This window comes from Ostrea edulis, chromosome 1 (assembly GCF_947568905.1).
Source record: "Ostrea edulis chromosome 1, xbOstEdul1.1, whole genome shotgun sequence".
Taxonomy (NCBI): Eukaryota; Metazoa; Mollusca; class Bivalvia; order Ostreida; family Ostreidae; genus Ostrea; species Ostrea edulis.
The window spans coordinates 105,157,898-105,177,282 of record NC_079164.1 but is presented as its reverse complement, the minus strand read 5'-3'; the positions used below and the strand labels follow the sequence as shown (position 1 = coordinate 105,177,282).

The 19,385-nt window shown below is 34.7% G+C and overlaps 1 protein-coding gene across 1 annotated transcript; it reads left to right on the top strand.

The window, feature by feature from the left end:
* The first annotated feature begins 129 nt into the window (after nucleotides 1-129).
* LOC125668213 (ribosomal protein 63, mitochondrial-like) lies at nucleotides 130-9,199 on the top strand. The gene is made up of 3 exons (XM_048902063.2): nucleotides 130-230; nucleotides 3,504-3,615; nucleotides 8,914-9,199. Exons 1-3 carry the CDS (start codon nucleotides 163-165, stop codon nucleotides 9,061-9,063), a joined length of 330 nt encoding a protein of 109 aa, XP_048758020.2. The 5' UTR covers nucleotides 130-162; the 3' UTR covers nucleotides 9,064-9,199.
* The last annotated feature ends 10,186 nt before the right edge of the window (nucleotides 9,200-19,385 follow it).

Genomic DNA, 19,385 nt, shown 5'->3' with positions numbered 1-19,385 from the left:
AATGTGATATTTAGATTAATGGAACATTGTATATAAATGTTAAATGTATGAATAAGACTGATTCCTTCGTACATTCAATAAAATTAAAAAAGAATTGTCAGTATTTACGAATATAGATTGAACAAGTTATCTAAACTTTTACTTTCACTTTGTAGAAAGGGCATGCAGCTGACACGGGTACTGCAATATTTCAAAAAGAGACCTAAATGGCCAGGATTAATGAGAGCAGGGTAATAATGAAGTGTTTTGTTCACACATACACTGATTAAAAACTCAATGCAAGTTGTTTAAGATGCTTGTATTATTATGTGCTATGCAAGATACTAGTTCGAGTCTCCTCTGTCTATTAATTTTGTGTGGCTATTTTTGGAGATAAGAGGTCATGGATACAGTCATGCCTTAACAGATTGGGAACACTTCCCCTATAGTGAGATATTCTCGCTAAAACGCGATTATCCCTCTCTAGCGAGAGTAAATATATCTCGTACAACCGAGAAAAACGCCCTTGGAGTACATCTCTTCGTGTTTCACGTGAAAAGAAGAAAAAGTGCTAAAATGTCCGATACTTCTGCAAATATATTAATCAAAACAAAAACATTCGCAATGTGTATTGGATTTCAGACTGCTTCCCTCTTACGCAGCAACTTTGATATGCAATTTCTTGACTATGTTGTCAATTTCATAGAAACAATTTGCATCATGTTGAGTGTGTGTCGCACTTATTCAGCGTCGCACGGGATTTGCCTTTATTTTCAATATAGACACCGAACCACCTGTTTATGGTAATGTTTATATCTCACTGAAGAGGGATAATCGCGTTTTAGCGAGAATATCTCGCTAGTGGGGAAGTGTTCCCAACCTGGTAGACAAATTATTGTAGAAGAAAACGTTATTAAATATTATAAATTTGTTTAAGATATCAATGGCAAAACATTGGAAAATGAATATTTCACTTTATTAAATACCTCAGAATGTTTTTGCTATATAAATGTTAGGTGAATAAATTTGCTATTTCTTCAGGATAACGCTAGCCATGAAATAGTTTCTGAACTATCTGCACTAAGAAAATAGTCTTGAAACTATTTACCGGATGCTATATTTTCCCGCATTTTCTTTTCTGTGACGTCAGAGTCTGATAACTCTATTAGTTTACCACTCGGATCACCTCGATCATTCCATCTAATGCTGAATGTTAGTTTACTTCCCTTTGCTATGTCTGACACAAGTAAAGTCTACTTTGGTATGTCTGACACAAGTAAAGTCTACTTCGGTATAATAAAACACCTATTTACTGACTAGGGGACGATAGGAAGTTTATTGTCCCCCAAGACAGCAACTATTTCCCGAAGCGCAGCCGAGGGAAATAGTTGCTGTCTTGGGGGACAATAAACTTGCTATTGTCCGAATAACCAGTAAATAGGTGTATGATATTTGGTATCATATAGTATGCTTAATGTGTGCTTTTATGATCACTTTTAGTTTAAAGGGAAAGACAACCCAAAAATTTTTACATGATAAATGATAGGATTAATTATGTGATAAAAATTTGTCATACTATTCTGTTGATATTGGGGCTGAAAAGATTCTACGCAGTATCGATACTGTTCAATATAAACGCTCGATTCAATGTTCGATTCATTGTCTCGATCTTCGATTTGATACATTTTGTGAAATCAGGTTTGGTAAATTACATTGGGCTTGACCTGTACTTATTAGTTTTCATGCACGAGGGACAGAATGGTGCCCGATAATGGTCAGGCTGTCATTAGCTTCGAGTGTGACAAAAATAATGAACTTATCAGTTTAAACTACAGAAACAACAGGCATTTTAACGTTCGGAGGTTTTAGTAATTGCTTACTTTTGAAATTGTGACGGAGTCGTCGTAATGAAATGTTTCTTCAAAGTTATTATTGGTTTCTTCTATAATATACATGTATCGTATTGAATCGTGGCATAAGTATTGCATCGTGAAGGGGACGTATCATTTCAGCCCTAGTTGATATATGGCCTAGATAAGCTTCAGTGCTAATTTGAAAACGTTAAAAATTGAAATTCCCGCCATCTATAGAGGCTTTCATGATGTGGAACTCTTTTGTATTCAAGACCACAAAAATCAATAATCTTGACGTCACACCGTCTGTTCTGGTTTTGATGAGATTCTAAGATCATCAGTTATGTGCATGTGGTAGATTTTACGAATAAATAGGTTGATGCCTTCCTGTGAAGCAATTACACTAATGCGAAGGGGAGATGTAAAAAAAAAAAAAAAAAAAACATCTTTTTTTTTTTTTTCTCTCGAAATCCTTGACCCAACCAAGTCATCTGAAAAGAAAAGACTAGGGGGTCTATGTAAACTGTGGACCCATCATTTGCGTAATCACAAGTTGAGGTTTGGGACATTTGTATGAAGAAACATGTCTGCCTGGTGTGCGACTTGACTGAATGTCTTCCTTTCTTAATTTCTTCTTGCAAAAGAATGGGCTCAGGTTTATACGGCTTCAAACTTCACTGTTCGTGACTTGTCATGTTTACAGTGCTGCTGATGAAATAAACCTGCACCGACGGTGTGACGTCATAAATTAAAATTCAATGGCCTCGCTCTTAGTGATGGGTAATTTAAAATATAGGATAGATGGCTGTTGATTTAATCATTAATCAAGGATTTTTGCTGTTAAGGACTGTTATTTACGATATCAGCAAGCAATGCTTTACTCATAAAAGAACAATGTTAGGGTTGTCTTTCCAGTTAACTAATCTGAACTTTCTGAAATAATGTGTGCTGTAGGTATACCTAACTCTTCAACTGAAATCTTTCTTCCATGTTCAACTTGGATTAATCCAAACTTGCAGATTTATCATAAATTCCATACAGTATTTTCTCTTGCAAAGGAATAAAATTACACAAGAATTGGAAGTTTTTACAATATTAAAACCATTATTTATATGTAATGTTGACAAGCTTGTGTCTATAAATAGGTGGAAGTGAATACTTTTAAAAATACAAAAAAAAGCATCCATGAGCAAAAAGACATTTTGCAGCTCTATCCATTGTTTACACTAAGCCATCTTTAACGGTTGCTTTAATCTGCTTCAGTATAGTAGTGTACCAGATTATGCACATTTTTCTTAAAGTCACATTTTCAGAAAAAATTACTCTTGAAGACTTTAATTACTTGGCAAGAATTAGGCTAGCTGGTATTATATCATAATGGTTTCTAACCATTCTGTCCTTATGATATGCTGATTGACCGGGGATGGTGTTATATCAGGGTTTTGTATAGCAACGAAAACATTACTCTGTATGTAAATACATGTATGTAATGAAAAAATTAGCATATCACAGAAACACAAGCAAGCCTGCAATATACAACCAGCACTAAGTCAAACACTTGTGTTTTGTTTATACTGAATATCAGTAAAGTTTTTTATGCATCAATGATCATTTTAAGATGTGTGCTGAATATTTATATTGGGAATTAATCAAATTTACATATTCTTGCAGCAAACATCGTTATCTACCAGTTATTTCCCCTAGTCAGAAGGCTAGAGCAGTCCAGGCGTTAATTCGAGAAGAAACCAATGTTAAGATTTTACAGAATCCGTATCTAACTAAAGTAAGTATTTTCAGAAACTATATTGATTCAAACTTGATCCATTCATGTCTCCTATCTAGTGAACAAATGTTGCAGTAAGTAAATCAATAGAAAAAGGACAGTTCATTAAAATTAACTTTATTCATTTATATATTAAATGTCCATATAATGGCAAGAGTAGATCCCTCGTGGGGACCACAGACAATTATATCAGTTGGGTTTGAATTTAAGTCTTTTATTGTGAATTTGAACCCAAGCAATATAATTGCCTGTGGTGGGGACAGTAGGTTCTAATCACCTTACAGTTTGTCACATTGAGATACAAACTTCCTCATGCAACATGGTTTTAAGTTTGTTCTATGGGTTCAGGGTCAGATCACAAAAGAGGTTCAATATTTTACATAGGTATATATTTATGCTATTGTGTGTGTTAGGAAAATTCTTTGAAACCACAGATGAACAATTTGACAAATGGATATACAAGTGTAACAGGAAGGGAGAAAATGCAATGAACCAGACCGGGATTTGAACCCGGGCTCCCTGAATCTCTTGTCAGGTGCTCTACCAACTGAGCTATCTGGCCACTGCTGACTGGCGATCGAACCAGGCTGACCACTACATTCCTCCCTCCTGAAATGTCTTCACACTTGAAGACAATCAACCCAGGATCTTAATCCCCTGGCAAGCATTTTCACCTGTCAGTTCCAGGGGTTGGTTTTAGCACCAAATGTAACAGGAAGGGAGAAAATGCAATGGACCAGATCAGGATCGAACCCAGTCCCTGAATCTCTAGTCGGGTGCTCTACCAACTGAGCTATCTGGCCACCGGCGATTAAACCCGGCTGACCGCTACACATGCAAGAGTCCTACCTAGTTCTAATTATGTTCCCCAAACAAAGTTTGGGAACATATTGTTTTTACTCTGTTTCTTATTATTATTATTATTATTATTATTATTATTCTTTTTCTCCGGTACTTTTTTGTCCGGTAGTGTTCTCAGAAACTACAAAAGGGATCGATATGAAACTTTCCAGGATGATAGTATAGCGTTTGTAGATGTGCATAGTGATAGTCATTTTGTTTGCACGTGCATGCACGCGCGCGCACGTGCATTGCAATTTTGGTACAAAAAATGGAAAATCAGAATATTGAAGGAAGCGATATAAAACCTAAATAGGATGATAGTATATCATTTGTACATATGAAAAATAATAGTTATTTTGCCAGCACGCGCACGCATGCGCGTGCACGCGCATTACAAAATTTGTACGCTAACTTTGGAATCAGTCTAACTTTTTTGTTGTTCATTGAAATGGCTTGAAATTCATATCATAGGTAGATATTGAGACCCTTAAAGGACACATATCGTGTTTTCAAAGTATACAAAATTATATGCATTTTGTCTTCCTTATGCTTATAGAAATTAATTGTAATAGTTCGTTCGCTGAAGTATTGCGATAATTAGCCACAATACGGACTTAAATCTAAGCCCTGATTTCAAAAAGCCTAGTTAATTAGATAGGTAGTCACGTGGTACAGTGACGTCATATGCGACCTTCGTCGATCAACTTGTTGTAAAAGTAGTGTTAGATATTTTTAAAAACTCAGGATTTAGGGGCCTAATAAATTTACCATGGATAACATTTATTTCGATGTTAACAAATTTCCCGAGTCTTATATCTTTTAGCCACCAGTGCATACAAATAGCGGCCCAAATGTAGCGAGGAAAGCGAGTATGAAATCTGGGAGTAAATAATGTTTACATGGGATCACTGTCTAAACAGAATATGGTAATGTCATTTCTGTAAACAACTGTAATTAGCGTTGTTGCTTTTTGAAAATAAACAGTGCAATTATTATTAAATTTATTTTGGAGAAGTTAGATAGATCTAAATTATGATACGATTATGTATCATTGACAACTAGGCCTACTGTCACGGGTGCATTTCGAAAAAAAAAAAAAAAAAAATAATGAAAATTATCAAACTTATGGTGAAAATCCCAATACCCTTTAATTATTTTATTCAAGCAATTTTATTAATCATTTTTGTTGTTGTTATCTACACGTTGTTACTTAGGAAGTGGGAGCGCGGCGTGCTAGTACGTTGTTGTAAACACGTACGTGTTCCTTTAAAAAAAATGAAAGCATTATAATTCAATTCAAAGTTGGAAAATATCATATTTTATTATTTATAATTGAAAGTTCAATTATCTTTCATCTTCAAATTTCTTTTTTAAAACTACCAGTTGGTAGACACTGCTAGCGAAGTTCTGCCTATATGGTGTTACAAGGTGAAGGTCAGTTGATGCGAGTGTGTATTGAATTTGAGAGCAGAACGGAAAGCATAAGCCGTAGGCCTATATGTAACAGTGGGTAGCTTCGATAGAACCATTTTCTCGCAGTTTATCTACGTCTTTGTCCAAGTGCTTGTTTAAAAAAGTACAGGGACAAATTCTACTGGGTTTTTTATGGCAAAGTCGTTGTGCCGACAAAAAATATTCACGTCTTGTCCCTCATACCTTCCTTCGGAAATTGAAAAAAACACAGTCCAAAGCCTCTCTACTGACAGCAAGTACACCCTTAAACGGCACAAAACACCCTAATGCAGTGTTATTTACAAGCCGTTAATGTGATAATTGTTTGTTTGTCAATTAAATCTAATCTGTTTATGAAATGGCTAACAACTGTTTTCAAATCTTCTCGCTCGAGGTCGCATATGACGTCACAGATAATGGCGCGTAAAATATCGAAGAAAATATGCATATCGCAAGATTTGAATTTCATCGCTTTCAAACTCGAAAACTACGCAAACTGTTTCATTTAAAACACATGTAAAGTAGTTTTAGGCATGAAATGAATTAATTTTGCTGAAAAAATTAAAAAGTTTAAAAACATGCGATGTGTCCTTTAACTGATTTACATAGTCAAAATTACCAATTTGCACGCGCATACACGTGCGCTTCATTTTGATTGGATAATGCTAAAACGTTTGTAACTATCTTATTTATGAAGCGAATGAGATGATATTCACAGCATATGTAGACAATATGTGTATCTATATGTTGGTGGAACAAAAAATGCCAACGCACACGCGCATGCGCGTGCAACGTTTTTTAAATGTTCAATTTTTAAAGGACGATAACGTTTTTGTTTTTCATCAAATTCTATTCATATTAGGGGTTTAGATGTATCTTGGTACTCCTTACAAATTGCTGTGGTTAGAATTACTGCTCATCACGTGCATGCACGTGTGCTGATTTCTGATTGGACGATTTTAAAATCGCTATAACTTCCTTATATTTGGTGGAAACGTTATGAAATTCATACTGTGGGTATATGATACAAATGCCTGTTGAACGACATCAACAAAAATTCGGAATCATACACGCGTGCGCGTGTATGCACGTGCAACGCTTTCTTTCATTTCTTGGTACTGAAATGACCATATTGAACGTACTACATGTAATTAAAGGCTAAAATAAAATGATTTTTTGCTATATATTCACAAGGACATCACTTTTTAATTGGGGGAGGTTTGGGGAACATCTGTAACGGTCCCCGTTACAATTAGAACTAGTTTAATTTTTTTTAACTCCATTGCACCAGAGGGCAGGGCATTATTAGGGATTATAAGTTTTAAGTGGAAAAATTGCTTTTAAATATTCTTCTCAAGAACCTCCATCGTCACAAACCATGGGTTATTCATTCTCTTTCACAAAATATTGTGAAATAGAATGAAACAATAACCCGGCGTGGTTTGCGATGATGAAGGATCCCATTAGAACCCAAGGATTTTTTTAGGGTCTGTAGGGGGCCGAAATACGGCCCCATTCCCAATGCTAAAAAGCAGGTATTTTTCCCAATTTTTGCTTTGAAATTCCCAAACAATGAAAGCAAGCAGAGTAGCCTAATTGTTCATAAATCTTCTTCACAAGCCCGCAGATTACAATTTTTGCTTCAAAATTGTGAAGTAAACCTAATTTTTTGACCTCTACTTATTTGAATGAGGTAAACTTTGACCAAATTGAAAGTCATGAGTCCAATTATACCTTAAGGAGGTATGCTACACCAGAGAAATTTGATGTAGATGAAAAGTGGAGGATATGTACAACAATATTTTGAAGTTGAAAATTTTCAAATTTACTTTATTTTGTCAAAAAATACAGTTTTAGTAGAAGGTAATCTGAAAAAAATTTAAAACCCCTGCTGGACTCGAACCTGCGACCTACAGTTCAGCAGTCGGTATTCAAACCTACTGAGCTACTCGGCTAGGTATTTTAATGGAAAAGGAAAAGACAAATATTGCTGATATCGATTTTTTCATCCATGTTTTTAATGGAAGTCAGCCATTATGACGATGTAGAGTACTACCTTAATACACTCTGGATTGGTTTTCTCCCTACTTCCTTGTATGAAACTTTTTTCCCAATTTCAAGCAAATGTCGCTATTTTTCCCAATTGGAAAGGCCCAGGCCCTTGAAATCAAGACCTTAAAAAAACCCAGGAACTGTATGTCCGATTAATATTCCAATGTACTCCTGCCATGTACGGTAGATTATTTATATTTACATTCTCCTTTCATCTGTGTCAGAATTCCGAGCCATTATGATACATGTACTATATTATTAAGATTCATATGCAAATTGTTCACATTCAGGCCACAGGCACTTGTTTCTGTAAATGACTTATGACCTCTGTATACTAATAAAACACAAGGTACCTAGCTTCAAATGACACAGAATGGCACCCCGTGAGAATGTCAGCCTTTTGAGCTTCCAGGGAATATGCGATGCAAATGTATTTACTACCGTTGTATTGTGCAATCATTCAACTTAAAAACCATGTATGACATGACTGCATTCATTGCCTCTTATCCACAGGCACTTGTTTCTGTAAATGACTTATGACCTCTGTATACTAATAACAACAAAGGTCATAAGTCATTTACAGAAACAAGTGCCTGTGATTCAGGTTATCATTACAATTTGTAGAGATATCAAAGGCAAAAACATTGGAAATGTAAATATTTTAAAATATCAGGAAAATTCTTTGAATTAAGTTTGTTTATAAACAGAAGTCTCATATCTTGATTGGGGGGGGGGGGGGGGGGGGGGGGGGTATCCACCATCTTCTGTTTTTTCATAGAAGATGGTGGATAATTCTTTTCTGGATTTTTTTTTTCAATTTATTTACAAGTGTAATCAAACTTCAGACTCCTGTGGTATATAGTGCAGATTCAAATGTGGCCATAATTGGGATTTTTTAAAGCAATTGCTTAGATGAGCTCTGTGATCCATGGTCATGTTTTATTTTTGTAGGAGGAGGAATATGGTTACATGAAAGCATTAGGAAAACCTCAAGAAAAGTTTGAAAGAATGAAGGAGGCAAAGAAACAGAAAAAATGGCCTGAGGATATTTCTTTGAAAAATTATTTAGAACATTTAAATGTTACAAAAAGCTGGGAATAGTGATATTAATATTGTGAAATAGTTTTGTTCAATAAATTTGATAGCGAAAATTGTCAGATTTTATGCAAAATGTGTACATGTAGGTATGAAATTGAAGTTTTTTGTCATTTTTGTAATAAAGACCATTAATGAAAAATGTTTTTGTGATCAATTCTGCATGTTGAGATAAAAGTAGGTTAATTGTATAATGCATTTTTTGTGTGTGTTTTGTTTAACTCTCTAAATTTTACTGAAAAAGAAAAATGAAAGTAATTTGCAGAGTATATAGAACTTTAACATACTTTCATTTTAAAGATGGCTTTAATACCTCACATAGAGGCTAGACATTGGATCCTGGCTTGCGTACATAATACTGTACTTGTAGTTAGAAAGGTTACTATAAGGGAAATATCATAAATAACCACATAGCCCATCTGTTGCTGCATACAGGCAGATGTTGGAAAGTTATAAAAAAAAAATGTGGTGAGGTGTAGTGTAGGCAGACCAGGTAGCTGCCTTTAATCAGATGAGGCCAAGAAAATTGGGTATCAGAAGACAAATCGAGCAACTATTAAACAGTAGTATTATTATAGAGTATATGAGAGATTAAGACAAAGTCGAATGTTTTGTCAATATTATTTCAATCTATTCTAAAGTAGATCCTTTAGTTTGCTACATGTACAGGGTTAGTGTAGCAAGTGTGTGAACGGATCTGTACATCTAATTTTGATTAGATCCATATTTTTATGTTCCCCAAACAAAGTTTGGGAACATATTGTTTTTACTCTGTTTCTTATTATTATTAAGGTCTTCCGTTTCCAACGGAAGACCTTCTAGTGATTCTACTGTTTATTATTATTATTTTTTTTTTTTTCCCTTTCGTCTCCGAGACCGTTGGATGGATTTTCCTGAAACTTTCACAAGTTATAGGGAACGATGGTACCTCGAGGCATTTTTTTCATTTTTCCAAAATTCACTTCCGTTCGTCAGATACGTCCGATTTTCCGGTTTTTGAAAGAAACTTTGTCCGGGGGTAAACTTGAAAACCACTAAAGATAATCGAATGAAACTTTCAGGGATGATAGATCTATATTCTCTATGGTGCATGCACGTAATATTTTTTGTCGCCGTCACTTCCGGTCGTCACCGGAAGTGATTAAATAAATCATTAATTTCAAACTTTTTTCTTTTAAATTGAAACCTACTTTGGTTTACTATATCTCGTTCTAAATCTCAAAAAATGTTGACCCCACCGGAAGTTGAATCTCCAACTTCCGGTTATATCAAAGAAAGACTATTCATTCTCTCATTTTTCAGTGCCATAAATCTCGGTCATGAAACTAGTTAATGAGTTGAGTTTTACATATATTATAGTCACTATAAATGTCTAGAGTAACGTCAAATATTTTTGTAAAATTTACTTCCGGTCGGCAAATACGGCTTATGAGCTGTTTTCATTGTCAATCGTTTTTCTCAGAAACGGTAAAAGATAGAGTCACCAAATTTTCAGATTTAATAGACCTCACTTTGTAGGCATGTAGTAGGGGGGTAAGAATGTCGGCCGTCACTTCCGGTCGTCACCGGAAGTGATTAATAAATCATAAATTTAAAACTTTTTTCTTTGAAAATGAAACCTATATCGGTTTATTAGGTCTCGTTCTAATTCTCAAAAACTATTGACCCCACCGGAAGTTGAAACTCCAACTTCCGGTTATATCAAAGAAAGTCTGTTCATTCTCTCATTTTTCAGTGCCATAAATCTCGGTCATAAAACAAGTTAATGATTTGAATTTTACATATGTTATAGACACTATAAATGTGTAGAGTAAATTTAAATATTTTTGTAAAATTCACTTCCGGTCGTGAGATATGGGGTGGACATATTCAAACCTTGTTTTTTCAGTTTCTCAATAATGAATATAGATACACGTTTGAAACTTGTAGAGTTGATCAACTAACATTAGTCCATTGTACACATACATTCAATTTTTTTGTCCGTCACTTCCGGTCTATACCGGAAGTATTTGAAAAATGTCGATTATCCGATTTCTTCCAGTGATTTCTCAGAGATGGTGGATAAATTTTCTTGAAATTTTCAGGAATAATGTCTTATGAAAGGACCTTGCTATAACTATTTTTCTTTTTACAAAATTCACTTCCGGTCGGAAAATATGGGCGATTTTCTGTTTCTCAAAAGGAATTTTGTCCAGCAATTTTCTTGGAAAAGGTAAAATATACCTTCATCAATTATTCAGAAATTATAAATCTCCGTTTGCAGTCGTGCAGTAGGGGGTTGAACATGTCGACCGTCACTTCCTGTCGTCACCGTAAGTGATTGAAAGAATCGCAAATTTCAATTTTTTTCTTTTAAATTGAAACCTATACTAGTTTATTAAGTCTCTTTGAAAGTGTCAAAAGAATATTGACTCCGTTGGTAGTCAAAACAACTACTTCCGGTTTCTTGATAAAATACCTTTTTACTTTTTATCTCTTTGTCCCCATAAATCTCGCTTATATTTGAAGTCTTTCATATGATTTTCACATGTCTTAATAAAAGTATCAACTTCTAAAGTTTTGATAATTTTGTTTTTCAAAATTGACTTCCGGTCGGTAGTAACCTACTACTTTTTCTTTCTTAGGTTTACTTCTTTTTTTGAGAACTCTTTCAGATAGAGACGTGAAATTTTCAGGGAATATAGACAGTAAAGAGTCGCTGTCATTTATGGGAAAACGCATAATAAAAGTACTTCCGGTCATCACCGGAAGTTACGAGAAATGAGTAAAAGGTTCGATAATACATTTCTCATTCATTGTTAAGGCTTATTTTCTGATATATTTAAATGGTTTTCGTAGGAACAGAAAGCTCTTTACCGGAAGTGGTCTAACGGAAGACCTACTCATTACTAGTAATGAGTTTCTAGTTATTAAGGTCTTCCGTCTCCTGCGGAAGACCTTACTATTATTGTTCGCGTTCTTCTTCTTCATTAAGGTCTTCCGTCTCCTGCGGAAGACCTTACTATTATTGTTCGCGTTCTTCTTCTTCATTATTATTATTATTATTATTATTTTCCTTGGTAGTACACGCGTTTTTCTCAGCCATTTCTCGATCGATTTTCACGAAATTTTCAGGAAAGATGTCTTGTGATGACGAGACTTTGCTTGCAAAATTTCGTGCTTGACGTCACTTCCGGTCAGGAGTTATCTCTCTTTTAGTGACTTTTTGAAGGGTCTTGTTGTCCACACATCTCCTCCGTTAGTTTTGAAGCTAGAGTCTTGAAATTTCTACACAAGATAGAGTAAACATTTTAGAAGATTTGTGGGGGATTCGATTTTACCGGAGGCGATTTGCCTAAACGCTCGCCTGGACCTGAAAAAATGGATGCCAAACTTTTTCGCCGATTTCGGCGATTTTTGACCTTTGATCTCCAATATCTTTTTTCTTGCAAATATTTTGTTAAGACATGTAGAACAAAAGTTGTGCACATTTACGAGATCTTTTCGAAAATATCAAGATTTAGGGGCTAGCCCCTTAAATTAGGGATCTAGAAGGGCTCAAAGTCTACATCAAATATCTCAAAAATCGTTAATATTTTGGTATAAGTCAAAGAACAAAAAATGTTCATCTCAACAATCCAAATCTATTCATATAAAAATTTAGGTCATATGTTACGTAATAAGGGATTTTAAGGGCCAAAACCAGAAATTTTTTACCCCTTGTATCTCGAAAACGACAAATATTTTGAAAAGCAATAAAGAACAAAAGTTGTTCAGAATGATGATCTGAACAATATGCATATTTCGTTTTTACCCTATGTGGCCCCGTTAGGGAGCTACAGTTTGGCCCCTAAAAATTACTTCTAGAAATAACTCGAGAACGGTAAAGAATTTCTAAATACTTGTTGAACAAAAAATGTTTGAAATGTCATGACCTTTCTTACAATATCAAGCAAAAGGGGCTGACCCTTTAAATTAGGGGCCCAGAAGGGTCCAAAGGTTTATGAGAATATCTCAGAAACTATTAATATTTTGTAATAAGTCATTGAAGCGGAAATGTTCATCTAAACGAGCTTGTTCTTATCAAATGAAAAAGTAGGTCATATGTTACGTAATAAGGGATTTTAAGGGCCAAAATCATAAATAATTGACGCCTCATATCTTGAAAACGACAAATATTTTGAAAAGCATTATTGAACAAAAGTTGTTCAGAATGATAATCTAAACAATATGTACATTTCGTTTTTTCCCTATGTGGCCCCGTTAGGGAGCTACAGTTTGGCCCCTAAATATTTCTTGTAGAGATAACTCGAGAACGGTAAAGAATTTCTAAATACTTGTTGAGCAAAAAATGTTTAAAATGACAAGGCCTTTCTTACGATATCAAGCAAAACGGGCTGGCCCTTTAAATTAGGGGTTCAGAAGGCTCCAAATGTTTTTGAGAATATCTCAGAAACTATTAATATTTTATAATAAGTTGTAGAAGCGGAAATGTTCATCTCAACGAGCTTGATCTTATCAAATCAAAAAGTAGGTCATATGTTACGTAATTAGAGATTTTAAGGGCCAAAATCGTAAATATTTGACGCCTCATATCTTTAAAACGACATATTTTTTGAAAAGCATTATTGAACAAAAGTTGTTGAATGTGTCATAACCTATCGATCAATATCAAAAAATGGGTCTGTGGGCCTCATGGCTCGCCTGTAGAGTCAATTTTTGTCGATATCAGTCGATTTCAAAAACTTGTAACTGGTAAATATTTTGTAAGGACATATTGAACAAAAGTTGTTCAGTTTATCGAGATCTATCGATTGATATCAAGAAATAGGCCTATGGTCCTAATGGCTCGCCTGTAGAGTCGATTTTTTGTCGATATCGGTTGATCTCAATAACTTTTTACAGGTAAATATTTTGTAAAGACATATAGAACTAAAGTTGTTGAGTCTATAGAGGGCTAACAAATGACATCAAGAAATAGGCCCGCGGGCCTTATGGCTCGCCTGGAGAGTCGAATTTCAAACGAATTTCACCGCAACTTTGCTTCAGAAGCTTATGATATGAAAAATTGATTATATCTAAAGTGTCTTAAAGTCGGAAACTAAATTGGGACTCATTTGTCTTTTCTTTTCTTTTTTTTAACTCCGAGTGCATCAACAAATCGGACGGAAGACCTACTCGTTGCTCGCAACGAGATCGTGTCTAGTTATTATTATTATTATTATTATTATTTTCCTTGGTAGTACACGCGTTTTTCTCAGCCATTTCTTGATCGATTTTCACGAAATTTTCAGGAAAGATGTCTTTTGGTGACGAGACTTTGCTTGCAAAATTTCGTGCTTGACGTCACTTCCGGTCAGGAGTTATCTCTCTTTTAGTGACTTTTTGAAGGGTCTTGTTGTCCACACATCTCCTCCGTTAGTTTTGAAGCTAGAGTCTTGAAATTTCTACACAAGATAGAGTAAACATTTTAGAAGATTTGTGGGGGATTCGATTTTACCGGAGGCGATTTGCCTAAACGCTCGCCTGGACCTGAAAAAATGGATGCCAAACTTTTTCGCCGATTTCGGCGATTTTTGACCTTTGATCTCCAATATCTTTTTTCTTCCAAATATTTTGTTAAGACATATAGAACAGAAGTTGTGCACATTTACGAGACCTTTTCGAAAATATCAAGATTTAGGGGCTAGCCCCTTAAATTAGGGATCTAGAAGGGCTCAAAGTCTACATCAAATATCTCAAAAATCGTTAATATTTTGGTATAAGTCAAAGAACAAAAAATGTTCATCTCAACAATCCAAATCTATTCATATAAAAATTTAGGTCATATGTCACGTAATAAGGGATTTTAAGGGCCAAAACCATAAAATTTTTACCCCTTGTATCTCGAAAACGACAAATATTTTGAAAAGCAATAAAGAACAAAAGTTGTTCAGAATGATGATCTGAACAATATGCATATTTCGTTTTTACCCTATGTGGCCCCGTTAGGGAGCTACAGTTTGGCCCCTAAAAATTACTTCTAGAAATAACTCGAGAACGGTAAAGAATTTCTAAATACTTGTTGAACAAAAAATGTTTGAAATGTCATGACCTTTCTTACGATATCAAGCAAAAGGGGCTGACCCTTTAAATTAGGAGCCCAGAAGGGTCCAAAGGTTTATGAGAATATCTCAGAAACTATTAATATTTTGTAATAAGTCATTGAAGCGGAAATGTTCATCTCAACGAGCTTGTTCTTATCCAATCAAAAAGTAGGTCATATGTTACGTAATAAGGGATTTTAAGGGCCAAAATCATAAATAATTGACGCCTCATATCTTGAAAACGACAAATATTTTGAAAAGCATTATTGAACAAAAGTTGTTCAGAATGATAATCTAAACTATATGTACATTTCGTTTTTTCCCTATGTGGCCCCGTTAGGGAGCTACAGTTTGGCCCCTAAATATTTCTTGTAGAGATAACTCGAGAACGGTAAAGAATTTCTAAATACTTGTTGAGCAAAAAATGTTTAAAATGACAAGGCCTTTCTTACGATATCAAGCAAAACGGGCTGGCCCTTTAAATTAGGGATTCAGAAGGGTCCAAATGTTTTTGAGAATATCTCAGAAACTATTAATATTTTATAATAAGTTGTAGAAGCGGAAATGTTCATCTCAACGAGCTTGATCTTATCAAATCAAAAAGTAGGTCATATGTTACGTAATTAGAGATTTTAAGGGCCAAAATCGTAAATATTTGACGCCTCATATCTTTAAAACGACATATTTTTTGAAAAGCATTATTGAACAAAAGTTGTTGAATGTGTCATAACCTATCGATCAATATCAAAAAATGGGTCTGTGGGCCTCATGGCTCGCCTGTAGAGTCGATTTTTGTCGATATCAGTCGATTTCAAAAACTTGTAACTGGTAAATATTTTGTAAGGACATATTGAACAAAAGTTGTTCAGTTTATCGAGATCTATCGATTGATATCAAGAAATAGGCCTATGGTCCTAATGGCTCGCCTGTAGAGTCGATTTTTTGTCCATATCGGTCGATCTCAATAACTTTTTACAGGTAAATATTTTGTAAAGACATATAGAACTAAAGTTGTTGAGTCTATAGAGGGCTAACAAATGACATCAAGAAATAGGCCCGCGGGCCTTATGGCTCGCCTGGAGAGTCGAATTTCAAACGAATTTCACCGCAACTTTGCTTCAGAAGCTTATGATATGAAAAATTGATTATATCTAAAGTGTCTTAAAGTCGGAAACTAAATTGGGACTCATTTGTCTTTTTTTTTTTTTTTTTTAACTCCGAGTGCATCAACAAATCGGACGGAAGACCTACTCGTTGCTCGCAACGAGATCGTGTCTAGTTATTATTATTATTTTTTTTTTTCCCTTTCGTCTCCTAAACCGTTGGATGGATTTTCCTGAAACTTTCACAGGTTATAGACAACGATGGTACCTCGAGGCCTTTTTTTCATTTTTTCAAAATTCACTTCCGTTCGTCAGATACGTCCGATTTTCCGGTTTTTGAAAGAAACTTTGTCCGGGGGTAAACTTGAAAACCACAAAAGATAATCGAATGAAACTTTCAGGGATGACAGATCTATCTTCTCTATGGTGCATGCACGTAATATTTTTTGTCGCCGTCACTTCCGGTCGTCACCGGAAGTGATTAAATAAATCATCAATTTCAAACTTTTTTCTTTCAAATTGAAACCTATATCGTTTTACTAGGTCTAGTTCTAATTCTCAAAAAATGTTGATCCCACCGGAAGTTGAATCTTCAACTTCCGGTTATATCAAAGAAAGACTATTAATTCTCTCATTTTTCAGTGCCATAAATCTTGGTCATGAAACCAGTTAATGAGTTGAGTTTTACATATATTATAGTCACTATAAATGTCTAGAGTAACGTCAAATATTTTTGTAAAATTCACTTCCGGTCGGCAAATACGGCTTATTAGCTGTTTTCGTTGTACAGCGTTTTTCTCAGAAACGGTTAAAGATACAGTCATCAAATTTTCAGAGTTAATAGATCTTACTTTGTAGGCGTGCAGTAGGGGGTTAAGAATGTCGGCCGTCACTTCCGGTCGTCACCGGAAGTGATTAAATTAATCATCAATTTCAAACTTTTTTCTTTCAAATTGAAACCTATATCGGTTTACTAGGTCTCGTTCTAATTATCAAAAAATGTTGACCCCACCGGAAGTTGAATCTCCAACTTCCGGTTATATCAAAGAAAGACTATTCATTCTCTCATTTTTCAGTGCCATAAATCTCGGTCATAAAACAAGTTAATGATTTGAATTTTACATATCTTAGAGACACTATACATGTCTAGAGTATACTTAAATATTTTTGTAAAATTCACTTCCGGTCGTGAGATATGGGGTGGATATATTGAAGCCTTGTTTTTTCTGTTTCTCAATAATGAATATAGATAGACGCTTGAAACTTGTCGAGTTGATTAACTAACATTAGTCCATTGTACACATACATTCAATTTTTTCGTCCGTCACTTCCGATCTATACCGGAAGTGTTTTAAAAAATGTCGATTTTCCGATTTCTTCGAGTGATTTCTCAGAGATGGCTGGATATATTTTCTTGAAATTTTCAGGAATAATGTCTTATGAAATGACCTTGCTATAATTATTTTTGTTTTTACAAAATTCACTTCCGGTCGAAAAATATGGCCGATATTCTGTCTCTCAAAAGGAATTTTGTCCAGCATTTTTCTTGGAAAAGGTAAAATACAGGTTCATCAAATATTCAGGGATAATCAATCTCCGTTTATAAACGTGCAGTAGGGGGTTGAACCGTCACTTCCTGTCGTCACCGGAAGTGATTGAAGGAATCGCAAATTTCAAACTTTTTCTTTCAAATTGAAACCTATACTAGTTTATTAACTCTCTTTCAAAGTGTCAAAAGAATATTGAGTCTGTCGGTAGTCAAAACAACTACTTCCGGTTTCTTCATAAAATACCTTTTTTCTTTTTGTTTCTTTCTCCCCATAAATCTCGCTTATATTTGAAGTCTTTCATATGATTTTCTCATGTCTTAATAAAAAGTATCAACTTCTAGAGTTTTGATGATTTTGTTTTTCAAAATTGACTTCCGGTCGGTAGTAACCTACTACTTTCTCTTTCTTTAGTCTACTTCTTTTTGTTGAGAACTCTTTCAGATAGAGACGTGAAATTTTCAGGGAATATAGACAGTAAAGAGTCGCTGTCATTTATAGGAAAACACATCTGAATAGTACTTCCGGTCGTCACCGGAAGTTACAAGAAATGAGTAAAAAATTCGATAATACACTTCTCATTTATTGTTAAAGTACATCCTCTGATATATTTGAATGGTTTTTGTAGGATCAGAAAACTCTTCACCGGAAGTGAACAAACGGAAGACCTACTCATTACTAGTAATGAGTTTCTAGTTATTATGTTCCCCAAACAAAGTTTGGGAACATATTGTTTTTACTCTGTTTCTTATTATTATTATGTTCCCCAAACAAAGTTTGGGAACATATTGTTTTTACTCTGTTTCTTATTATTATTATTATTATGTTCCCCAAACAAAGTTTGGGAACATATTGTTTTTACTCTGTTTCTTATTATTATTATTATTATTATTATTATTATTATTATTATTATTCTTTTTCTCCGGTACTTTTTTGTCCGGTAGTGTTCTCAGAAACTACAAAAGGGATCGATATGAAACTTTCCAGGATGATAGTATAGCGTTTGTAGATGTGCATGGTGATAGTCATTTTGTCTGCACATGCATGCACGCGCGCGCACGTGCACTGCAATTTTGGTACAAAAATTGGAAAATCAGAATATTAAGGGGATCGATATGAAACCTAAATAGGATGGTAGTATGTCATTTGTAGATATGAAAAATGATAGTAATTTTGTGTGCACGCGCACGCATGCGCGTGCACATGCATTACAAAATTTGTACACTAACTTTGGAATCAGTCTAACTTTTTTGTTGTTCATTGAAATGGCTTGATATTCATATCATAGGTAGATATTGAGACCCTTAACTGATTTGCATGGTCAAAATTACCAATTTGCACGCGCATGCACGTGCGCTTCATTTTGATTGGATAGTACTAAAACGTTTGTAACTATCTTATTTATGAAGCAAATGAGTTGATATTCACAGCATACGTAGACAATATGTGTATCTATATATTGGTGTAACAAAAAATGCCAACACACACGCGCATGCGCGTGCGACGTTTTTCAAATGTTCGATTTTTAAAGGACGATAACGTTTTTGTTTTTCATGAAATTCTATTGATATTAAGGTTTTAGATGTGTCTTGGTACTCCTTACAAATTGCTGT

Bases quoted from the DNA above. Each gene is read 5' to 3' on its own strand.
- LOC125668213 (XM_048902063.2), top strand. From the start codon at position 163: ATGCAGCTGACACGGGTACTGCAATATTTCAAAAAGAGACCTAAATGG. The intron at 231-3,503 runs GTAATAATGAAG...ATATTCTTGCAG, and splicing joins CCAGGATTAATGAGAGCAGG to CAAACATCGTTATCTACCAG. The intron at 3,616-8,913 runs GTAAGTATTTTC...TTATTTTTGTAG, and splicing joins AGAATCCGTATCTAACTAAA to GAGGAGGAATATGGTTACAT.